This window comes from Scomber scombrus, chromosome 5 (genome assembly GCF_963691925.1).
Source record: "Scomber scombrus chromosome 5, fScoSco1.1, whole genome shotgun sequence".
Lineage (NCBI taxonomy): Eukaryota > Metazoa > Chordata > Actinopteri > Scombriformes > Scombridae > Scomber > Scomber scombrus.
The window spans coordinates 17,216,579-17,242,557 of record NC_084974.1 but is presented as its reverse complement, the minus strand read 5'-3'; the positions used below and the strand labels follow the sequence as shown (position 1 = coordinate 17,242,557).

The following is a 25,979-nucleotide window of genomic DNA, read 5'->3' as shown; positions in this document are numbered from 1 at the left end:
GAAACAATTGATTCTATTTAGACTGAGGTGGAGTTGTCTGTCAATAATTTAAATGTAGTATCCTTCGTTTTATTTCCAACTGAATGTGCTGACACACAGCTTGAAGCACAAAAAATGCGTAACTGTACAAATACTGGACTGCAAGTATGAGTGTTTCCCAGATGAATGAAAGGATAAGTAGGACAAAAACCCCACCAATTTTAATCACTGTTTTCCAAATGTTTCCTTCTTATTTAATCTAAAAATGATTCATTGCTGTTTCTTGTGATGAAGGGTCACAAGAGGCAACTGCTTAATTTTGAGAGCTCAAAAGGCAGATCTCTCTCCACTAAACTATAAATTAAGGACACAAGAGGTCAGCAAACAATAATCATTGATAATATATCTTTATTTCTTTTAAGACGCTCACTAAAATAACCCATTTAACATGTCTTAACAGAATGTCCTCATCTACATGTTTGGACTTGAAATAGCATCTTTAATGAATAAAACATCATATTTTATGTAAAACACCACAATGTTAAAAGTTCCCTAAAAGAGGAAAGAAAATTTCATTTTTGTGACAAAACCACAATGCCATACAAAATACACTTCTTAATGAATGAGCTGATTTGCATTTATGTATAGCATGTTTTGCCCAGGTAGCTTTAACACATATGATAGCATTCATTGTTATTTAAAGATTGCATTATACAATGTGTGGTAAAGGGGGTAAAAAGTTGAAAACCACGAGGTTATCTTCCATTTTACCTCTCCAAAAAGTGCTAATTTAGTATTTAATGATGATTCAGAGCAAGCCGTTTCTTACAGAAAAAAAAATATATACTGTATATCAAGAGGCTTCATGTACACCACGTTAAGACAATGTGTTTCAGACACAATTATCCTCAAAAGTGCTTGTTGAAGTCTGAACAGACTAGAATAGAAAACAAAATGTACAGTACATTGGCCACATGTTAGCTGTGTGTTATTTATACAAATATACATTTAAAATGAATGTTATTTTATGCACATTCCTTATATGTACTTTAAAATCATATAGATAAAACCATTTGTTACTTTACCTTGTCGTCCCTTGTTTTTTTAGACATTAAATAAAATATATCAGCCATTATTTTCTCAAACATGCCTCTTACTGTTACACTCACATCTCTAAATTTAAGACAATATCTGCATATGATTCATTTGTTCTTTTTGAGCTCCCTTAAGCACAACTGTAAAATATGACACTACCAGCAACAGTATGAATCCCCAGAAGCAGCAGCAGCAGCGGCTTTACCTCACACTTTTTTAGCAGCTCCTGAATGAAGGTTAAAACAAACACACTTTCAATGCAACAGTCTGTTGATCTGGCAGAGGATAAAGTGCTGTTCTCCTTTGGCCCCGATGTGGAATTAGATAAAAACCAGAAGTCAGAATCACTCATAGACCCCGGCCTCTGATCTCAATGCAGCATGATAAAAAGCCTCATGACCCAGAGCCTTAGAAAGCAGTCTGTGACCATGGGGAGACTTACAACCCTGGCCAGGCAAATATCCGGCCACGGCTTTACCAGATCTTATGGGTTTAGGTTTGGGAGCTGCGTAATACCCCTCCATGTGGTCATATTGTGTGGGCCTGACTTTAGTGCTCTGAGTCCTTCTGTTTGGCTGAGTGGAAAAGGATCCCAGATGTTCAGGATCCAGAGGGGATTTGGCGTGGAAATGATAGTAGTGGCGATTTTCTCTGGTGCTCTGCGAGCGGCCTGGTCTCCTGAGGATACTGGGTTTCAACATACCAGAGTAGTTGTTGACAGTATTGGTCATCATCAATCGATCCTGGTCATGACCTCGTGTATGGCTTCTGTCATTGTGCTGGATATTCTTGGGGTTAGCACAGCCCCCTTCAGGAGGGGAGGGGACTTTACGTAGCGCTGGCTGCTGCAAGGAGCTCTCTTTAATATGAATCCGCCTCGATGCTCCTGCCTCTGCACTGGATCGGTGACCACATTGCTGCCGGATGCCCTCGGGGTCTGCCTGTTGGGACCTGGGGGACGTTGGGGATGTGGCTACAACATTTTGACTTTCTGTCCTGTTGGTGGAGAGGAGGCAGGCGTTTCCAGGATCTGACTTGCTCCTTGTGTGCATAATCTCTCTGCCTCTTGAGTCTGTCTGTGAGTTAGGACTCTCATAGGGAGACACTGGACATGTGTTTTTACGCCTGCATTTACTCCCCTGCTTGACTGGTTGATAAACGACTCTCTCAAAAACTTCTGCATCTCTAGCCTCATACACTACCGTGTCCCGGCTCTCTATGTAAAGCTCCTTGTTGACAGGGGGGACATGATGTGGAGAGTAGTTGTAGTAATCCGATTGTCCACTTCCCCTTGTGGAACGTACTGTGTAAGACTGACTGTGTCGGATACCACTTTGGCGGCATGGCTCCACGTAATAACAGGAGCCATCTCTTGGGCTCATATCAGCGTAGCGGTTGTAATGATAGTCAGCATGAGCATTCTCAAACTGTGGTCGAACAGGCTGAAGACCAGTTTGAACCAGTCTTTGATAGGGTGCCTCCTGGCTTGAAGTCTGCTCAACATAAAACATGGTGTCAGGGGGCAGGACTTCTGTTTCTGGCGGCTCATAGTGACTAATCTGAGGGGCATGGAAGGAGCGAGCCCTCCGGATGGCTGGGTGCCCCACTATTCTATCGTCTGACCTCTGCCATTGGCCTTGTTGCCTGTGGCAGCCACTGATAAGGTGCTCATCTCTATTGTAACGTCTGTACTGAGGTGACAAAGGGTGCCTTAAACCTAAAGTGCTGTAGCGGCTTTCAGAGGACTGCATGTGCATGCTTTTTGGCCCCGAAAGGTGATGTGGCAGAGCATCGGGCCGAGGGCAGTGAGGTGCAGGCATTCGTCCAGCTTGAATCGGCCGATGATGATGATAGTGATTACTGTAGACATCCTCAACCAGGTCCAGAGGTCTGTCCTCCTCTGGGCTGTAGTTATGGGTTGATGATGTCTGTAATGGACGTGGAAGGGCCTCCTCAATCGAAGCAGGCATGGAGGTCTCAGCCAGAACAGCGCGGAAATTAAAGACATTGATAGAGTCGGTGTTGACATATATGGGAGAAGTTGAGGGGCTCTGAGTGGAGCAGACAGGCTGAGTAGGTGTTGAAACCCCAACACTCTGATATGTGGGTTCTGCCTGTGTGACACCTCTATGCACTTGCTCTTTTTCCTTTCTGCGGTCCCTCATTTCTGCACTGCCGTCATCCAAGCTCCCTGACCCAAGGGGGCTGACATTAGGTGTGAAATTGCACATGGTTTCCTGTGCGTCAGTGACCTGCAACGGCTCCGAGCAGAGGTGCGCCGGTAGGAAATGAACAGGACGAGGGTAGCAGTGGCTCTCCACAGGGCCGTGCGCTGATTTTTGCCACTGTGGGACAGCAGAGACATGAGGGCCGCAGTACTCCTGGGGGTACACTTTAAGATCGAGAACAGAGGGCCGAGGGGGTCTGTCCTGGGAGTGAGGAGCTTCCTGCCTCTGGACAGGGTGTGTGGAGACATTGTTTCTTCTCTGGGAGCCACTACTGGCCTTCTGGGCAGATTCAGCCAAAGCCAAAGCCAACTTGCGTGCAGCACTCGTCAAGGGAGGATGAGGAGGGAGAACAGACACTGAACTCATAAGTCTATCTGTTCCTGGGGAGGGATAAGACAAACAACGCTACAGTATGACAGGACAAACAAAGCTATGGTAAGACATGATGGGACAAGACACAAAAGCTTTCATAAGAAACTAGAGAATGCATTATTATTTAAATACATACTAACTATATACAGTATATGCATGCTGTTAAAGAGGAGTGATACTGACCTGGATCAGGCATATTCTGTGCAGACTGACTGAGGTCTGTCAGGGCTGATGCCTGGCTCACTGTGCTGAGTGGGCTGCAGTGTTGGTAAGGTGATCTGGGTTCCTTTCCATCTGCCACGGCAGTTTCACGCTTCTCCACTGGGGGAGAAGAGGAGGGAAGAGGTGGAGGAGAGGATGTTGCCACTCCGAATGATGTGGAGGCGGATGCAGTCTGAACATCTGCTTGTGTCTTAAAGGATTTCTTCCTGAGTTTAGGAGAAAGCGGCTTGGAGGTAACTTTCCTCCCACCTTTACCGAGAGCCGTGCTAATATCTGGTGACTGAAAGCAGCTCATGTCGTTGTTGTTTGGAGAGGAGATTGGCTCTGATTCACTGAAACAACCTGCGCCCTTTCTCCATTTATTTCCGTCTTTGTTGTGTTGCGGTCCAGGTGTCGCAGAGGCCGGACTGCACTGAAAAGACATGGGGTCAAAGTCCAAAGTAGAGATGCCTGCAGCTGGTGGACAGAGGTCGAGATCATCGTCCTGATGTGGAGGTGAGACACATGCTGCAGTACGGACACGATCAGCACCATTATAACTCTCATTTAATGAGTGGGTTCTGTGGTCATCTTTACTTCTGGTGTTGCGCAGGTCATCTCTACTGACTGCAGAAATAGCCTCACTAGTCGAACGAGGTCTGAGGCGGCGGTAGCTTGGAGGTTCCCCTGGGACGTAAAAAAAACACTTGGATATTTAGACTGAGTCTTCACAAAAACACATATCATGTAAATCACTGGGAGGCAGCTGTTGTCGACAAAATGTTGATAAATAATTACCTTCGACATTGTGCAAAGAGGTGAGAGATTCCTCGCTTTTGGTAGAGCGCAATGTACCACTATCTCCTCTTCCACCTACAAATGTTTTCAGAGCAAATTATTTTCCCCAATAAAATAAATCTTTGAACATTCCAACACACTGTAGTGTCCATTGACAAGATAAAAATGATTTAAAAAGTTTTCTGTCTGTGTAACAGCTGAAGTGATCTGACCTGGCAGTGCAATGCTCTTTATCTCGTTAGGCTCGCTGGGGTGTCGCTTCAATTTACGTTTAGACACAGAGTGGGACTTTCCCAGGTGGAAAAAGGAGAGCCAGTTCCCCACAGGAGACTTCTTAGCCTTAGCAGGAGGCCGCTTGTTGCTGCAACACAGAAACAAATCATCTTTAACACTGGTCTTTTCATTCAACAAATAAGATTACCTCATTTATTTACATAAGCAGAAATGAATAAAAATTACAAAAACAAAAGATTAGGGCTATAACTATTTAATTTGTTGATTTAAAAAAAGACTTGTTAGTGGGCAGTTCATAGTGAAAAATAAATCCCAAGTATCAAATTGCTTCTTTGGTCTGACAGTCCAAGATCCAAAGATATTTAATTTCAAGGATATAAAACAGAAAAAAGCAACAGATCTTCTCATTTACTGAGCTGAAATTAGGGAACGTTTGGTATTTTTGCTTGATAAATAATTTGATTAATTGATTATGAACATTGTTGTGTAGTAACTTTCTGTCAAATGGACTACTGATTAAAGGACTGTTATACTGTTTCAGAACTAAAAATGAGACAATATCAGCGCAGTACAATGAACAATGAAAAATCACAAATGTTGATATCATTAGTAATGCTCAAGAAGGAGAATAATTGAAATATGAAACAATACAACTACCTCTCCAGCGGGAGCTCGATGACTGTATGGAACTTGCCGAGAAGAGCTCCAGGTCCCTCCCCCACCTCGATGTAGTCGCTGGGGGTGAGGCAGGGGGTGGTGGCTGGAGAGCCGAGCTGTGCTTGAGTGCGAGCCTGAGCCTCCTCCAGAGACAATAACTTTGTGGACGGGGAGCAGACAAGCAGAGACTTGGGTCTGGATAAAGTGTTGTTACCTAAAGACAAAGTTTTCAGATTGTGTTACATACTGTATTTTCTCAAAAGAGATGCCATATGTTATCTTGTTTCCATTTTCACCTACCGGTGCTTTCCCGTATGATGGCATTGAGTTTCTGGCTGAAGAGAGCCTCAGTGTTGTTGAGGATGAACTCTACCACCACTGACTGGATACGCACCTCCATGAATGCTGCTGTGCCGCTAAAACAGGCCGACTCAATCTGTCTGGACCTGAAACACAGTTACAGTGCAGACCAACCTATTTCACAGCTCTGAGACCACTGAGACATGACCCACTTCATTGTTATAGCAGGTATAAATGAAACAGCAATTCTAATGGTGCTAAATTAACAGTTTGCATTCAGCTACACACTGGCAGTGATAATTCACCTGAGGAGGTTAGGCGCCCATACAATTGCCAGGTTTTTAGTGTGCATGTTAGTGATAGGGCTGAAGGTGGCCAGGTGGGAGAGATGTCTCATGAGGAACTCCAGAGTCCTGTAAATAAAGGAAATTCAAACATGTAATATAAACTTCACATATAAAATAAAAAAATTCCTTTTGGCAGTAAAGATAGTTGGAATATAAGAGAGGGTCAAAGGGGTCATATAACACTGTTATGCTGCCTGTTACCAGCAGATGGAGGCATTAGTCATGAGTGCAGTCCACCAGTTTAGATGCATGATTAAAAGGTCCCCTCCAGACATATTTGGAGACTCTAAAAATAATCTGCTTTCACTAATAACTTGTGCCTAATGTTGTTTTTTGTTGTTGTTGTTTTTTTAAAGTTAAATTACCTCCTTAAAAAAAATCTTTTTAAAAAAGATATTAATTATTCATTTAATTTTATTAAAATCCAGAGTCTATGTATATGTAATATTGTTCCTTTCAAAAGTTTAACTGATGGACTCGAGATGTCTGCATATCTGTATGTGCACTCCTTGAAGTTTTGTATTGGACCACAACTGGCTCCAAACTAGTTGTGATATCACAACTCAAGCTCATAAACATTGCTCTTTCAGCAGACTAATGTGAAAACAGTCCTCTAGCATCAAACTTTGCATATGAAGTAATAAGAAAAAAAAATGTTTTGACTGGAGGAAGAATTTAAATTAACTTTGCATACTTTGTTAAAAGAAACTACGTAGAGGGAGAACGTTGTGTTGTACTCTTTGGTCATCAGAATGACATTTTTGGGGATTTATTTTACATATGACTGCATTTTTATTTTTCCTGGGACAGTGTGTTCAGACAAATCAAATCAGCACAACACCAGAGACAGTTGGACCTGTTCTCTCCAATGCTGTGCATCATTTTCAGGATATTAAAAAAATTCCATTTCAAGCCACCAGGGTACAACACAGAGCTTTATACTGGACCTGTAATGAGGAGGTGGCAGCTGCTGGATGACATTGTGGATTTTGACCAGCCTCTCCTCATCTGTGGCTGCAGACACAGCCTCCTGTGAAGACAGAGGATAAAGCACACATCACAGAGAGGCTGATAATCACAGCAGAGGGAGTTGCCTTAACATTCCCGCTCTCTTTTCCCTTTTATATTCAGAGCAGCCAGTGTTCTGACTTGCTTAATCTGCTATTCGGTTTTAGCATGCCTATCCCCCTGCTGTTCTTAGAGAGCTCAACATAATGCAATGACCCCATTTCAAGCAGCACTTCAAAATGAGATGGAATTGTTTAAATAGTTTCTCCAAATGATTTGATTATCACTAAGTAAGTGGAAATTTTTACCCTGCATACTTTTCTCCTCACAATGCATGACCCCTATTCCAGTTCCCACTCTCATATTTATCCCGAGCACAAATCCCTGTCCCAGTTACAAAGTCCTGGTCCTTACTGAGAATCTGTCGTAGAGCTGGTAGGTTAGCAGAGGGTTGGGCAGCTCTCTAAAGTACAGCTTGCAGAGGGAGCCCACTGAATGGATATCCTGTCTGAAGACATCTCTGGTGAGGTCTGGGATCTGTTCCGAGTCAAACTCATGTCTAGTGGGAGAAAGAAAGAAGAAGAAAATATAGAACAGAGTGGGAGCCCTCCTACTGCCCATCTGTCTGTATAAAAACATAAAAACAAGGAGGACATTTCAAAGATAAAAGCTACTCTTTGCTGAATAATTTGCATGGTGAATTCATTATATAACTATAAAATTATAGTGAAAGGGTGCTTTAAAGGGATAATACAAATACAGCTGCCAACTTTGCACATCCTATTTCACAAAACATGACCAAAAAAAGCAGGATTTTCTAGGATTTCCAGGATTATCCTCTTTAACATCCTCAGTATGTAAAGGATCTTACACAGACACCTACAAGTTGTTGGGATGGAGTTACCAAGTCACTTGCCACAGGAACTAAAAGTTAGCAGCTCTTTGCTTTGACCTGACAGACAACATTTAAAATCATGAACAGAATGGGCACAAACCTGAGTTTCTGGATGTTGGAGGAGATCCCAGACAGTCTGTAGATTCCGTCCACAACTCCATTCTTCTCAATGAATTCAGCGCAGCTCTTAACAACCTGTGGCACTACAGGAGAGAGTAGACAGTCACAAGAGGATGCTACATGTAGGTTATAGGCTTCTATAAAACAGACAGACACAGAAAATGTAATTCTGTTATGTGCTTTCACGAAGTGAGGGTGCGTCACTTAGTCACAGTCTAGCGCAAATGTTCCTCACCACCTGTGGGTGCTGTATACACACACTGCATTTAATAACTCTATTTATATAGCATTTATTTAGAGCACTTTACAATATTTCGGCAGCTGATTCACCCTGGCAAGCAAGCTACCATGAAAGGTACTGGCACAACCATCGGGGCCAATTTGGGCTTCAGTATCTTGCCACTTCAACATGTAGAGGAGTATTCGGAGAATGAAGCACCAGCCTTCTGAGTAACAGACAACCCGGTCTATCACCTAAACCATAGCTGCCCATGTTATAATACAACTTTATGCAATCATATGCTTCAACATTTAAAATCCTACCCAAATTATGTTAAAATGATATAGGTCTGGTGTTTTTTTAAAATGTTTTTTTGTTTTTACTATTAACAAATTCCCAAATATAAAAAACAACAACTAACAAGTTTAGCCTGTGCTGGACCTCCATTGTTGTCCAAAAAACATTAAAAACATGTAAACTCATCACACTGTTGCACTGCGTGACATGTGTGTGGGAGTGAATGCAGTTCTTTTTATGGGATTAGTTGACATTAACAAAACACAGAGTACGCTAGTCCATCCTTTACATACTGTATCACTTAGGTCTACATAAAATATTCCTACATCAGAGGGGTCACATTATGATTAAAGAGGACATATCATGCACATTTTCAGGCCCATGTTTTTATTCTGGGGCTCCACTCGACTACTTTTGCATGACCTACAGTTCGAAAAACTCTTAATTTAACTTATACTGCTTTTTTATCCAGTCCCTCAGTTCAGCCTTTCTCTGAATCTGCCGTTATAGCTCCTGTCTCCTCAAGTCCCCCCCCTCCTGATGAGCCCACTCTGTTCTGATTGGTTAGCTCCTGGAAGCTGCCCCTCGCCAGGCTTCCAGTAACTTCAGAGGTTATGTATACAAACAATAGTAGTCAACTTTAGCTTCTTTTTCACGTTCTTTATATGAAACTGTATATGGTTGAAGTGCAAGCTGACATTTTAAGGAGTCACAAGCCACTAGCGTAAAGTTAATGATTGAACATAGACAGTTGAAATTACTGTGTGCTTTGCACCCTTCTTATACCATACATTTCAACAGATCTGCAAAACAGAAATAAAGACAGAGCTCTTTGCAGTTCTACAAGGATCAATGCAAAAGCACAGCCTGCTGGCAAACATAAAAACAGTCATTCACACCACTGACTCAATTCACATCAAACTTCACAGCAATGTATCACAAATCCACTGTACAGCAGCAGATTCACTCAGTAATCCTGTCTCAGGGTCAATTTGAAAATGTGAAAGATTTCAGTGTGAACTCCCAGCAGGTAAGAATTACACAATGGAAAATAAAAAGAGCCACTGAAGGATATTTTACCTTCATGTCCTGAGTTGTGGAGATGTTCCCCCAGGTCACAGCCAAAGACTCTCTCTCTGAGGATACCACGCTGCCGCAGCTTCTGAGGTGGTGGTCGTGACTTCATAAAAGTCCTCAGGAACGTAACCAGTTTTCCATGCTTCTTACACACTGATTAGGAAGGCACACACACACACACACACACACACACACACACACACACACACACACACACACACACACACACACACACGCACACACACGCACACACACACACATAATCGTCACTTTAAATGAATCCATCTCATATCCCAGAAGCAGGTCTTAAATAAATCATCAACAGCAGGATAGACATATGCTTAGAAGGAAAGAGAAGAGTACCTGGCTTCGGCACAGAGCTTTGAACACTGGGGGGAATCTTGTCATTTATCAGTTCAACACAGTCACAGGGGAAGAAACCAACCTGCAAGTAGAAAGAGAGAGAGGATGAACAGAGTAAAGAAGAGAGACAGATATGGTGATACACTCGTATGTTCAAAAGACTGGTGGGGGGTGTGGAGCTGTAGCAGACTGGCGTAGGGTGAAAGTGCAGAAATAGGTCAGTAAGCATCAGGACGCGGAACTGCTTCAGGGCATAAAATATCTACTCTACATCTTTTTGTGGCAAGCATCTTTTGGTGTCAGTCATCTGTAATGACAAACTAGCCTCTTTTTGCTAGTGTGATTTTAAAGACAATTTTTCTTGAGCTCATACAATAAACATTAACAAACACAAAGCCAAAAGGCAGTATGCTTTTATCTGTCAGTATGACACAATTTACAAAATACAATTTGGAAGAGGAAACATTGTATTTAATCGCATGTATTTTCACTGGAAGATAAGACAAATGATTGAACATTAGCTTCTTCGTCCATCTCATATGACCACAATGTGAATGAAGCTGCAGATGTTTTACCTGAAAGCCATGTTTCCCTCTCCACCAGCCTGTGTCTTCTTTAGGAGGCATGTCTATGACTGACACAATGTCCCCAACCTGTTACACAAAGAGTGTGATCAGGAGCATAAAGTCTGATCACAGCTGAACACATTAAAACAACATCATGATGGGATCAGAAATATACATATTCAGTACAGCCAGTTAAAAAGACCTTACCTCAAAGGTCAACTCGTCTGTGGCCTGAGCTGTGTAACGTTTAGTGACATGTGCAGCGGCGATGGCAGGAACGTTGATTGAGGATTCTTCAGACACCAACAGATGGTTCCCCTTGTTGTCGATCTAATATAGATAAATAAAAATAAACACTTAAACAACAGTGTGACACTTGAAGAAGAGGAATGTTAGCCTTGTTTAGCTCAAAGACTGGAAGCAGAGAGGTAGCCAGTCTAGCTTCATTAAAAGTAATAGAATGTGAAGCAACAAAGCACAATACATTTTCTTCCACCTGAATTTGCATTAATCTAATTTGTATTTTTCCTGGCAGCAGGCCCTCGGTGCACCAAAAATCAGCCAATCATGAATTTATTAAGTTTTTTCACAAATCAGTTTACAGGAAAGTGGACACACAGAAGTGTTTTCCAGCCAGTTCCCACAAGTTAAGTACACATATCAATGAATTTAAAACACCAGACACCTCCCACAAGAAACATCATAATTCAATCAAGTCGACTGATTTTACACAGCCTGTCCAGCAGAGTTACCACATTTACTCACAATAAACTGTAGTCACTTGCTAACTGGAATTATCTGGTTATTGTGCTGAGCCAAGCCAAAATGTTCTGGCTAATTATTTGAGATTATGAAATTAGTGATCAAATAAATAGCTGACAGGGAAAACAAGTATATTAACAAATATTTAAAAAAAAAAAAAAAATGAATAATTGAATTGTGAATATTTAAAAAATTGAGTTATGGAGGAAGCAATACCAAAAATGATCACACCACTGAAAAGAAGCACTTATACCTCCATCCATGTTAGTACTGGACCACAGTTGATCTTGTTGTCAGCGATGACTGAGAAGTGGGACAGGTAGGTTGCCAGCATCTTGGTTACAGACTGAAGGGAGACACAAGATCCGTCAAGATTTAGTAATATTTGACATCTAAAAAAACAGCCAATTGTTAACAAATTAATCCCAAATATAAGAGAGATTTTAGTTTGAATCAGACAATTGTTTATGTTGAAGATTAAAGATAATGGAACTATAGCTCTATGGTACCTCAACAGTGTCCTTTAATATGTCGTATCTCTGGAGCTCGCTGAGCTCGGAGTAGCGGCGGTCATAGATACACAGATGTAGGTGTTTGTCCAGAACCCGGAAGTCTTCATAGGATCTTGTCACCAGCCAGTTTCGACCCTAACAAAGAAAAGAAGGAGGAACTGCAGTTAGCTTGAAGAAATCAATACATTTGTGATATTATACCAAATACAGACCTCTATTTCACAAATGTAAGTAATAGTACCTGGCAAGTGATTTGGACCAGGAAGACCAGCTCTTTTGAGTCCAGACCAGCCTTCGGTCCTTCACCCTGCCCCTCTGCGAAGGCCAACTGAGAAGGAAAAAAAAGTAGTAAAGTAGAAAAAGAGAGAGAGCTAATATTTAAAGGGCCCATCTTCTAAATAATGGATGTGTATAATACAGCAACCTTGTCTGTGACTTGATATACAAGAAGAACACCATGTCCAACCCCATTTTTCCATGAAATAGTAAAACCACTTTCACACTGAGCGGTGGATTGTAATATGGAAACCTTGAAAAGTTAAGCAACAAAGAATCATGGGAAGAATGCATGAAAGAAAAGCAAGTCAGCATTAAACAATAATTATATATATAATAAAGCTTTCTTTTATGAAAAAGTTACCTTCATGAATTCTGATCGATTTTTTAATTTGACAGCTTTCATTGTATGTTTTTTTTTTAGGAATATATGTATACTTCCTCAGCCTCCAACATACATGGTCACCCATAAAGTTGGAATAAAATATTGTTTACCTCTTTCCATGAAATGATTGTGAAAATGTGATTTATTCTTGATAGAAGTGTAAATATTTTCAAAATTGTATTGATCAATATCATTGCACCTGGTCAAAGGTGATTGCTGATGTGTATATATAGAAAATAAAAAGAGGAATGTGTCTGAAAACAAAATTATTCCAACTTTATGGGCGACCGTGTAGATGTGATTCATATTCTCAATTCACCATAAATCCTGCAGTATGAAATGTATAATACATAAGCTGCTGAGATATCAATGCTTGGAGGCGATGTAGATTTAGCATCGACTTTTTTCTCTTCCTCAACCATCCTCCTTACCAATTTTCTACATGGCCCAAAACTGAGAAGATCAAAGCTTGGCAGGAGTTTGGGAATACATTGATAGACATTACTGTAGAAGAGACTTCAAAGGCCTCCAAGCCAAGGGAAGTTCTGGATATTTATAACAGTTAGTGTCTCATCCAGATACACTGTTACACAACACACAGCGACCTAGTTACTGCTCAACTGTAATACAGCAAACTGGACTGACAAAAAACGCAGATTGTGAAAATTCTTCTTGAATAAGTCATGATGAAGGAGCACTGATGCACAGCGAGGATTTGTTTGAGATAATACTCCCAAGCAAACAGCTACATTAAGTACTGAAGAGTGTCAAGAGGCCAAAAGGATGATGGGAAGCAGGAAGAGTAATACAGTAATGAAGTGGCAAAGAATTACAGATAATTCAAGATCCATTGTGATTCAAACAAGAACCTAGCTTTTTTTAAAAATGTGAAATGATGAATAAAACAACGTTTTTTTATAGGCATGCTCGAGCATCACTTCTAGCATCACTTTCGTCATGATGCTAATACCTCAAAGGCTAGTCTAAACACAGCTCAACTCATTGTACTGAAACATTATACCATTCCATTATGGTATTTATTCATAAACATCTGGCACAAGAAGCTCAAACTGATCATGTCACAATGTTACCTGCCACTACAGCATCTCAGATATCCATCCGCAGCTGGAGGAAGTGGCTCTGCCTTTGTGTGCAGTCGCAGTCCTGGACCCCAGTAAGCTCCTCCAACAAGCCAAATCTTGGCTGAGGGGAGCAGGGTTTAAATGTTGCTCCTTGCTCGCCTGTTTGCCATTCCCTTCCGCCTTACGTAAAATGCTCAGTCACAGGTCTTTGGATCACCACGCACTCATTGCTCCATTCAAAGCAGAAAATATGAAAAGAGGATGCTTCCCACTGTGTGTCTTACCCCCGTTCCTGCCTCTCTCTTTTGCTCTCTTCCCCCTCCTCCCTCTCCTGTACTCTGCCTCCATCGCCCTCCCCCCAGCACCCTCTCCATCTTGCCCTCTCTTTCTCTCTCTCTCTCTCTCTGCCTCGCTCTCTCTCTCTCGCTCTCTCTCTCTCTCTGGTGACAAAGGGGGTTTTGGCAGTAAATGGGCTCAAATAGCAAAGACAGATGCACAAGCTCATCCTTCATACAGAGGCAAAGCTGCACAAGATAGATAGACGGCCCCTTCTTCATTTCAAAACAATCCTCATTCATTCCGTTCTCAAGGCGAGACTGGAGCTAATCTGGAGTGGAATCAGTCGGGCAGGCTGCAGACAGAGGCAGCCTGCTGTCCTTGTGCTATTCTGTGATTAGGATACATGAGACCCGATCAGTACCCTCCCTCCCTTCCTCCAGCCAACAGTCTGTGCATATAGAGACAGGCAAATGCATCATGTGAAATATCACAAGAACAAAGACTAATTTCTCGCAATTAAGGCAAGAAATTAATCAAAAATAACACGTAGTTGTAAAAATGTATTATAACATTGTGCACAGTGGCTACCATGTATTTATATGTGTGTGCAGACAGTGTGTACAGCTTTCAGTGTCTCTTCATCTCCCCAGACTGATATTCTTCATCCAGCTCAGATCGGCTTTTGTTCTCCCTGTGGAGCTTTTCAAGGTCATTGAAACTGCTTGGCTGCTTCACTTCCCTCCTCCCCACTGATGGAGCCATCACAGTCATGGCAACCGCAGGAAGACATTTACCCAACAGAGTGAGTGCATCCTGGGATTTAAATGCAGTCCACCCTGCTACACTGTAGTCCACTAATGGTATACAGTACATTGGGATTCAGCCCCTCAGCATGCACGCACAGCTCATGCATCCTTTTGTGTTGAGCTCCATAGACAGCTTCCAGTCGTGGAGGGACGACTGCTGCACTCTGCTGGCAAACAAGCTGAACTGCACTGAGGTTAACCAGGCAGCTAAGATCCACTCCCATTCATGACTGAGCAATCACTATTGCTCCACTGCTTTTTGTTATCAGTGCAGCAAACAAGCTGTTTTAAACTTAAAAGGCACCGCACACCTATGAATTACCCACACAGGTGAAATTAATAACCTCGGGGCTGTGAGGGAGTATGCAGACTGACATCTCCCTGACTCTCTTGTTAGCTTTGTTGCACCCGTTACAGCAGGACAAATTATACCTTTATCATCCTTACTAGTACATGGAGTCTGGTGACATCACATAGTGCCACCTTTAAGCTGATCAAACGTGTAATCAGTCAGAATATGTGAACACCAGTGTGGGTGTGCAGGCCCTTTAACATCTATGCAATGGTCAGGTTAGCTCATTAAAGTCTATTATAACAGAGTCCAGGACCATAGAATTTTCAAGCCTTTGCAGATAACGTTTGCAATTTGCAGCATTTCTCTAAATTAACATGTGTATATGGAATGAAGAGTAAGAGTCATGCTAGCATATTGGTGAGGTACTTAGACACAACAGTGTTTTGAGCTAAACGCTAATGTCAGCATTAAAAACTGTTATAATGACAATGCTAACATTTTTAAAAATAAATAGCATTGCCATCAAAGTTCAGGATGTTAATATGCTAACATTTGCCAATTAGCACTAAACACATAGTTCCACTGAAGCTGATTGAATAGTTTTGCAGGTATTTGGTCATAAAGCAATATGAAAAGTTACATGAAAACTCAGGGGATTACTGAAGGGTAGATTGCCTATGGACCAAGAATGTCGCTACAAAAGTTTGTGTCAATCTAGAAAGCTCATGTTGAGATATTTCACAGGATAAGTGAAAATTTTGACCTACTGATAGTGCTGGACCAAAGGTCAGTGCATCACTAGTCATTAACAGTAAATCCCCTTAAATTCATGGTAATCTATGCAATAGTTGGACCAATATTTCAGTCTGGACCGACTGACCGTGCAACACTGCCATTCTTACAACAGCACAAAATAGTATTTATATATATAATAGTTTATTCTCACACCTGTTACTGCTTTGTCAGCACAGGTTTTTACTTTCAAATAAGTCATCTACAATTCCTTGATGGACTGAACTATCTAACAATGAATATATTGTATCTCATTTACTCACTGGTTTACACTTATTGGCAGGATCACAGGTTTCAAGTGATCAGATGAGCCTGATATTAATATATTTAAAGTGTGAGAATTAGCATTCTGGTGGGCTTGGATTATGGCTTTATCATGAATACGAACAATGTAATTTGTGGTGCAAATGATGTATGCATGGCAGGCAATCACCCTGGACCAATTCATATTTTTATATCTCCACAGATACTGTTACACTGACAGCTCATATCAGAGATTTTAGGAGAAAAGGGGATAAAACCAGGGCTGTCCAGAGAAGACAAACACGGATATTGATTCCAGTGTCACATTACATTTCAAGAATGATGCATTTCTAGAGCAATTTACCAAAATGGCCATTGAGCCTGAGCCAACGACACAATTACTAAACATAGATCTTTGCTGCAGAAGTCGCACTGTAAGTATTTTAGCGCTCACCTGAACGTTGCCAAAGTCAACAGTCTCATAGTGGAAATGGGCACACTCTGCCAACCTGGGGAAGTGACCTCTGGGGAACGTCAGCCTAAAAACACACACAACAGCACCTCATCAGTATTCAACACACTGACACTGTGATGGAGAGAAAAGCAAAAGGGAAAGAGACCAAAAGAGGGAAAAGAAAGCAATCAAGGCCTATGTGTGAGAGCAGGGTTACTGATGCAGCAGGCGGACTTGTCTGTCTGTGCCTCGCCCATCATTTTATAGCTCCTCATTTCACTGGCCTGGATAAGAGCCCTGGTTTACAGCCTATAATAGCAGCAACACTGTCACAGGGAGCACCTACTTCTTCATGTTCTTGACCTTCATGCTAGCTGTGCTGACGCAGGAGCGCAGGAGGGGCTCGGCTGGGTGCTCTGTGATGTCATCACTCCTTACCTGTCAAACAGAGAGAGCGGATATCAATAAGTGTCAGTCAGACACTGGATGACTGGCAGAGAGGTGATTATAGTCAACAGTAATCATGTTGATCACCATAAAACTAGGGGTTGCATAAAAGCATGCATGACACAGACTTAGACATCTGTACAGTCCTGAGTTGTAAATCTGTATAGATTCATTTCTGCGATCCTGTGCTGTTATGTTATGTTATGTTATGTTATGTTATGTTATGTTATGTTATGTTATGTTATGTTATGTTATGTTATGTTATGTTACATTGCCTACATGAACCCATGAACATAGTTGTTCCTAAAACATGTCTGTATATCGGTTAACTATGTTATTAATACTATCAATGATGGTAATGTTTATGTCTTGTTCTGTTCATTTTGTCCAGTTTGTCAATTGATTAGTTTTGGTTGTGTAATATGATGTCTAATTTGAAAATTGTATGAAAGAAAGGAATACGTGTAAAAAGAAACTCCACTGTACTTAAGATGCAATTGAAATGCTCAAGTCATGTTTTGTAACTTGTCCATGAAACTTGTATTCCACTCACAAGTGAATAATTCCCTAAAAGAGGTGAAGATGTAAAGAAAAACATGCAGTGGCAGCCTTGTAAAACTTGAATAACCTTTAGTTAACAGAGAGGGAGGGGATTATGACATCACTCATCATGAAGTACAACGTTTTCATAACACCTTTACCTCAGCTGTTCTAAGACATGCCACCTCACTCATTCAAAACCTGAGGGTGAGACGTCAACTCATCAACTGATTTCACATCATGGAAGAAGGGCCACGTGTCAGTTGGTATGTGTTTATGTATTTTTGTGGCGGTTGATGACTCAGAGTTGTGTGTGTGTGTTTGTGTGTGTAGGCGTGTACCATGGCAGTGGATGTCTCCTGTGGTTGATTGTCTTCTGGAGGATTATTGTTTGTGGCTTCAGGTAAGGCATCATCTTTGTCCAAGTCAGTGGATGAAAACACATCTCTGCAGAAACACACAGGGTGATTTGAGGAATAAAGATACAAGAAATATGGCATTCTATGTTGCCAGCATCTTCAGGGTGTAATGTGAAGGTTTTAAACAAAACCTGCATTTTTTTAAAAATACAGCAGAGGGAGCAAGTGAGGGAGATGAATTCACAATATGTGGCTTGGGCTCAAATCATGACATTGCACCAGCATGGCCCAGAAAACATGTTGTACTAGGACTGTGGTGTTTGAATCTCTAATATCATCCATAAAACATGAGAAAAATAATCATCTGTCCCCAAACAGATCTAGATGAGAACAAAATACAGTAAATTCCTCCTTGATACAGATTAGTCTCAAAGATGGCAGCATGTGACACCGTGGTAGGGTCAACAAAAAGCCACAGCAGCTTTTGAATGCGCTCAGGAGAGCAAAGCTTGTGTATTCAGAGAGCCATAAAGGCAATCCACCCACAAGGGAGTGCTTTACAAAACCTTCACTAAAATGTGACTCAATGTAGTCGGAGGGTGAGGTCCATTCAGCTGAACTTTTATGAGCAACAAAGGCAGAGAGACAAGAGGAGAGAGACAGGCCTTGATTTGTCACAGTGATTCAGCGTGATGAGATCAGGGCATGAGGATCACTGACACAAATTATGAGTTATGTGATGCATACAGGCATGATGTAAATCTGTAAGATGCAGTGCGCTTTAGATCTAATGAAGGTTTAGACACAAACTGTTTTTTCTATTTTCTCTGTCTCACTCAGAGAACAGGGTCATGTTCTAGTTTTACCACTAAAATGCTCCTACTTTTATTCATGTAGCATCTCACACATAAATTACCCTGCATGGACATACACACATTTATTCCTCTTTGTACACATCACACATGGTTTCTAAATGATTCCGTTCAGCTGACATGAGTGCAGAGAAAAAGAGAGTAACTCACCCCTCAAGGACGTCACTACTTCCTGGTTCTCTCTGGGGTCCTGAGGCAGCATTCTCAATCACCGCGGCAACCACACATCCAGCCTCCATGATACTGTCTTTCTGCAACAGCCCACTGTAGAGCACGTGAGTGGGAGGGAAGGGAGAGAGAGAGCGAGGGAAGGGAGGAAGGGAGGAGAATGGGTGGGTGGGTGAAGAGCAGAGGATGAGAGGTAGAGTCCGATGCAATGAAACTGCCAGACGTTAACCCACTTGAGGCTGCAGCTTGTATGACTCTCAAGGCTAGAAACCACAGAGCCCAGACGGTAATCTGCAATGACATCATGCTTCAGTGCTGGGGCTGCTTCAATGATAATGCATGTCAGGCACCGAATTCATAGGATGGTTTAGTTTTCACGAGAATATCCGCTTCTTCTTCATGTAACACTGACAGGTTTTAGCTGGAAAAAACAGAAATAACCTCTCTTGTCAAGGAATGTCAGGATTGTCACAGCAACTTCAGTCCAATTATGTCTCTGGATAAGAAGTGCCCATTTTTTGCTTTTAACAGTCATCAGTGCATTATTTTTATTATCATGTAGTATGTAGTAAATGTAGTATTTTTTCCGGACTGCATACAATCTTAGCATGAAGAGTGGGCTACTATTTAAGAATAATCCACCCTGAAATGAAAATCATGTCATTTGGATGATGTGCACAAAACACAGTGAGTTAACACCCCTGGGTCCATCCTGGCTTTCTTCCACATTATTCATGACGGTGTAAACATTATTTTACTTTTACAATAAAAGCAAAACACATGCAAACATACACCTTGAACAATCTAAAGATGGGTTAACACATATCCAATATTAATTAATTATATTTTGCACCCTGGCAGAGATCTGGACCTATACACAGATGGTGGCAAGGTTGAATAACCAACTGGGCAAAGTGAGCAACTGCCCTGGGGCCCCAGCAACCCGAAAAACATCCAGGTTTACTGTATTTTAACTGATTATATATGCAATTTGACTAGTTGCAAATTTGCGTCAGTAAAGTACAATGCCAAATATGGTGGGTTCTGCATTGTCTTGTGCTCCATTACTTGAAGGACTACTTAGTGTGCATAGATATGTCCACATGCTGTTGTGCTGGGTTGTTTTTGTGGTTTCTGCAATTTATTGAGAAACCACATATATGTCCATATATGTCCACATGCTGTTGTCCTGGGTTGTTTTTTGTGGTTTCTGCAATTTATTGAGGTTTCCAGACAACAAAAATCCAGCAATATTACTGTATTCCATGAAATACTGTTATTTGCCCCCCTTTTTTAATGTATGTGTTTACAATATCTGGATAATATTCAGCCCAGTGGATTGATACTCAGACAGTTCCTATCAGGAGAATATGAGAGTATCAGACTCCATTATTACTACTCCACTCTGTACAGTAAACAAACAAAAGGAATGCCCTGACCAAGTGAAACTAGACTCTTCATTATCTTCCTCCACAAGTGTCCCATAAATAGCAATAAACAGTCTTTGGGGCATGTTGGCACAAAAACACCTCAGAGGTCTGGATACAGCACTTAAAAAATCCCACCAATTAACACTGAAACAGTTTTAGCTCTTCTCTAAGCAGGTCTGCTAATCAACATAGAAATGTTTGGAGTAACGAGTGGATTCATCAGCCCCAACCACTGCTGTAGTAGCAGTTTCCCACCAGCCCCTCTGGCCCGTAGCCTCACTGAGTTGCAGTTGACTGACTTCCACAAGGCCTCCTGACTCAGCAGAATGTGAGCAGGCAGACAGGGATACAGGCCAGATCGGACTCCACTCTATCCACATCTCATACAGTATCTCCTCTCTAATAGACATTGTAACCTTGCCAGAGGATAGCCGATGCATTAAATGGACAGCAAATGAAGTCACTGTTAAAAAAACGTTGCATTCAATACTGTTTTATAGAGGTCAATTGGGGAAAACGCCTTTGGAAATTCATATGAATGAATAGTGTGTATTATGATTCATTGTAATATAATTATGGCTCCAAGTACATCTTAAAATTGCCCCTCAAATAAAAAAAAAAATGTTTTTGTCTTGTTTCTTCAGTTGGATGTTTGAGTTTCACTGTGCGCAATGATGTTTGTGCAGAGTTTGACACTTAATTATCCCTCTGCTCATTGTCAGATTTTAAGGGGTGAACCTATGAACAGGATTTGGGACATCACAACTGGTTTAGAGGACAATCCTGGTCCAGTATTCCACTTGTGCATCACAAGTACATCACAAGTGTGATGTGGAAACTTGAAGCCTCCAGTGGACATACACTGAGAATGGACTTTTCAGTGAGGCTGAAGACGTCTTGTGTTCAGCAGTTAAATTTCTAAAATTAAATATATTTGTTTATTTATAGGTAATAGCACTTTAATGAGGGCGAAGTAGATGATGTTTTAAGGATTTTATGATGGTAATTATACTTTTTGTGGGGGATCTTTAAATATTAACAATACAACACAAAAACAAAGTTGTTCTTCACAGTTATCATGATAACATATTTACCTCATAAAATGTTGTCTATGTGGTGCTAATAAAGCAGACACGATTCCTAGCAACTGCCTACATTCCTTGATAAAAAATTTTTTTTAAATGTTGTGAGGTATGCAGTGCCACGCCTGACCTTGCTGATTGCACCCCATCAGACAGTGAGTCTGATTTCAAGTGTAGGAACATGTTGTACTTCATATCACGGAGGTAGCTGTGTCATGAGCTTTGGCTTTCATCTGAAAGACCTTGTGGGAGAAGAGCACATGAACACATGAACAACTGAATGCACTCATGAGAAGCACCTCTTAATATCATGAAAACCACATTTACATGAAAAGTAGACTGTTTTGGCAAACGCCACAAATAGCCCAGTCTATAAAAAGACAAGATGTTCAGCAGAAGCTGTCACGATTGTAGAAATGTTGGAAGGTGATCTTGCTCTTTATAGTATCACGTGTATCATTGTCTAACATAGAAACTGACACCAGCACAAATTCTCGGACACACTGGTCCAATGTTAGAAATCTTGGGATCAAATCTACACACAGCTACTGCACACATCATCTTTCCGCTGCTTCTCTATCAGTTGTATCCGAAGTATTCAGAAATACTATTCTAGATTCAAGAATAAAGAAGACTTCTACCTGTCACACTTAATGAGAGAGACATGGCTCTGATGTCAGGAGACTGGAACAGCACAGAAGGATGTCGCCCTGATATCTGATGGCCTACATGGCGTTTTCAAGAAAAATAGGGCAGCCTACACAATCATGCTGTTTATGAAACCGGTATTATGTGTTGACATGAAGAATGGCTGCCTACATATGTTCAGCTACAAACAGACAACAGATGTGTCTAAGTGAGTCATAGATTATTTATCCCATATAAAAGGAATATGGAAATATGCCTTATAAGAAGGAGAGGGAACATAAAAACTGCTATTTTTTTATTTTATATAGTTTGACAATTCAAACTCCATCCAAACACAATGACACCTAATTATTAAATCTTATGTGGCCAAAATATGGATATCAAGCATTACTTTTATTAAACTGAAGTGATTACAGAACTGAAATAACATCAAAATGCCTCCAGTTCATCATTTAAGGTGGGCTGTTTTTGACACACATAACAGAGAAAGATTTTCATAAAAGAAACTTCAGACTAGCTAGTTAGAGTAGGGCTAGGGCTGCAACTTAGTTCGTTTTCATTATTGATTAATCTGTTGATTATTTTCAAATGTTATTTTTGTGCTGACCAAAGATATTCAGTTTAGTATCACAGAAAACTAAATAAACCAAAAAAAAAAATCACATTTAAGAAGCTGGAATTAGTGAATTTTGTATTTTTTTCTTTTTAAAAAGTCAATCATATAAATTGACTGATCAATTAAATGACTAATTGTTGCAGCTATAGAAGGTACAGTAATAAACCTGTTATGTCATTATCTTTGTAAGCTTACATAACTGTACTCTTTGGAAATGAAGCTGCAAACACCAGTACATCAAAGTGGATGAGGAATACGGTTGCTCATATTAACTGGGGTTTTTTAAGTACTTGAGGGGAACAGAAAAAAACAGACAATGACATCATTGCACGTTGTCCAACTCGTTAGAAATCATTGGTCATGTTTGTGTCCACCTGATGAATGTAGTTCCAATATTTACTCCCCTTCTAGCTCTGTCTTTGGTCTCCACTTACCCCAGAGGAAAATATACAGCTTTTTAACTGCTAAATGCTCCTCTATGTTCACCAGCCGGTCGCAAAGTTTGTCTGTATGCTGTCTGCTGGACAGGTAGCGTAGAGTGGTTTTATCAGAGCTGCTGCTTCTGGAAACTACACTGATGAGAGTGTTGAAAGTGAACTAAAAACACAGTTGAAGCCAGAAAAAAACAAAACAAAGAGCTAAAGGATGCTAAAAATGCTCCATAGAGCTGAGGAGAACTGCAGAGTTGAGGGATAATTCTCTGTCGGTTCATCACTACAAGCACTGTACTGAACTGCACTAACATACACAGAGTCATGTTATCCATTGTAAATATAAAAGTATTGATTATAGCAGCTTTAATTGCACCTTTAACATGTCTTGAATATGATGTGTGCTCTCCCCCAGAGGATTTGACAGGCCTGTGTTGTCAACGAGGGGGAAAGTTAGTTTCATGCTCTCATTCTGGGCTTTGGAATGCAGTCAACACAAGCGAGAGACGCAGTGGAGAAAGGTCTGTGGTTGCCATGGCAACCTCTCCCGTCCATCGTGACTTGATGCTTCTCCAGACGGAGGATGAGGTAGCAAGAGGGAGGGAAATTAGGCCTTGGAAGAACCTTTGGCCACAAGCTTTGAGTCACCCATTCTGCCTGAGGCGATGAAATCATCGTTGCTATACCCTGCAGATTTCGCTGTCGCCTCAGCGAGCCACAATGCAGACCATTTTAAAACCAGCCATATTCATTGGAGCTTGGGTCAGTGCTTTACTTCTTTGGGGGAGGAGAAGGTGGGGGTCATATGATCCTATAATCTTCTTGAAATCTACCAGAGTGAGATTAACTTTATTTCATCTCACACTGAGTCGGTGTCACAGCTCAATCTCTGTCCTGCAACCTTCAGAGTCCCAGTGATCACAGATGAAGGGCAGAGAGCAGGGTGAACAGCAGGGCGATTAAGTTGTAGACAACAAAGACCCAAATATTTAATCAACAAGCTGAGCTGTCACTCAGGATGACAACCTAAGCCTTACAATGAATTATAGGCCTCACTTACTTGCTCTGTGTTAGACTAATGATGTGCTTAAAATAGGTTAAAGGGAACTTTTACTAAGCAGGACAACGACGTTAATGAGATATTTTAAGAATATTACAGTGATTCTTGAAGATATCAGGACACCACTTTGCTATCTGCTCACTACTTCAGTATTGAGTGTCATAGAAACTCCCACACAATGATACAAGATCACAGTAACCTGTACTACTATTTGATGCAATCCAATACAACATCCCTGCAACAATTACTGGCTTTGTAAAGCACTTACCATCTATGCCATAGATGTGGTCATGTTTTAAGCTTAGGTTTTTACTGTTGTAAACTGCATTATATCTTTAAACTCCAAATATTTACCTATTATTTTGTACTGTACAGTACTGTTTATTGTGAGCACTGGCTTCACAATACAGTATATTGCAGGGCTGCAACTACTGATTATTGTCCTTATTGATTTATCTGCTGATCATTTTCTTCAATAAATGTTTCGTCTATAAAATGTCAGAAAATGCCCATGACAGTTTTTTAAAGCCCAAGCCAATAACTTCAAATATCTTGTTCTTTCAAACAAACAGCCAAAAACACAAATATTTTCAGTACACTATCATATGAGACACAGAAACAGCAAAACCTCACAACTGAGGTACTGGATGTAGGTATGTCTGGCATTTTTGCTTAACAAAAAAAAAAAGCTATGAATTAACTATGATTAATTGATTAATTTTCTGTCAATCCTAGTTTATAATCAGGTATTGTAGCTCTGTAATATACCTAACATGTATCATTTATGTATGATTTTGCACCTACACCTTCCAGCACAGACATAAGCTATGATAAGTATATTGTGGACGCAGGCGTCACAATAATCCAATAGAGCAACACAATGTACTGTACAGCCTCAAAATCAAAATACACATAAACACATAATCTTCAAAAATACATTCATAAAATCATCAAGCCTCACATACACTTGTTGCAGGATTGTTGCCTTGTATTGCATTAGAGGTGATTTTGTGCCCACCCACTGCATTACAGTGATTCCTAGAAGAAGAAAAAAACAGCACAGAAATCCTTTCCTCCGATAAACTTTTCATAACCTGTGGTGCAATCAAACAGACATTACCAGTAGCCTACTCTAAAAGAGCTGAAAGCTCGCCTGGGGAAAGTTTACCGCACACACAGGTGTACTCTGACCTGTTGGGCCTGACAGTCTGATGTCTGCTGGTGAGCTTCATGGGGCCACACACACACACACACACACACACACACAGACACACACACACACACGGCTCCTTCGTCCATTTCAATGTTGATTGGCTGATCAAGACTAAATACCTCAGCCTGATGTTCAGGAGGCATATTCAGGGCAGTGACAACATCTGTCTATACAGTTCGTGATAGTGTGTGACAATCCCTATTCCAAAGAGCTTACCTGCCACTGTTCACGTTGCTCCTCTCTCCTGCCTCCTCTATGCTGCACAGCGCTGAGCTTCTCGACGAGGAAGCATGTTGTCAGCATCGCACTGCAGAAACACTCAGCTCGGACGCAAGCTCAGATGACAGCTGGTTATCTGAGGTAGGTGATCATAACCAAAAAACTACGATCGGCTGCGACATCGCCGAGGCAGCTGTGTGGGTGAGAGCCACGACTGCCCGACTGGCTGCTGTGAATCTGCACCCTGAACC

General features: G+C 41.1%; 1 protein-coding gene across 4 annotated transcripts; it reads right to left on the bottom strand.

Annotated features, from left to right (window-relative positions):
• Positions 1 to 370: 370 nt before the first annotated feature.
• arhgap32a (Rho GTPase activating protein 32a) lies at positions 371 to 25,976 on the bottom strand. 4 transcript variants are annotated; one of them, XM_062418855.1, is made up of 22 exons: positions 25,726 to 25,976; positions 19,012 to 19,450; positions 17,972 to 18,077; positions 16,990 to 17,081; positions 16,644 to 16,728; positions 12,273 to 12,359; positions 12,029 to 12,166; positions 11,773 to 11,865; positions 10,965 to 11,087; positions 10,767 to 10,844; positions 10,192 to 10,273; positions 9,832 to 9,981; positions 8,215 to 8,317; positions 7,634 to 7,778; positions 7,159 to 7,241; positions 6,170 to 6,277; positions 5,865 to 6,010; positions 5,562 to 5,778; positions 4,886 to 5,034; positions 4,674 to 4,748; positions 3,858 to 4,562; positions 371 to 3,682 (listed from the first exon to the last, which is right to left on the bottom strand). In XM_062418855.1, the coding sequence occupies exons 2-22, from the start codon at positions 19,098 to 19,100 to the stop codon at positions 1,419 to 1,421; spliced, it is 5,118 nt and encodes a 1,705-aa protein (XP_062274839.1). In that variant the 5' UTR covers positions 19,101 to 19,450; positions 25,726 to 25,976; the 3' UTR covers positions 371 to 1,418. The 4 variants fall into 4 exon arrangements, with proteins under 4 accessions (XP_062274839.1, XP_062274837.1, XP_062274835.1 ...); XM_062418853.1 differs by having other exon boundaries at positions 19,012 to 19,125; XM_062418851.1 differs by lacking the exon at positions 25,726 to 25,976 and adding an exon at positions 25,262 to 25,686 and having other exon boundaries at positions 19,012 to 19,125.
• Between the last annotated feature and the right edge of the window lie 3 nt (positions 25,977 to 25,979).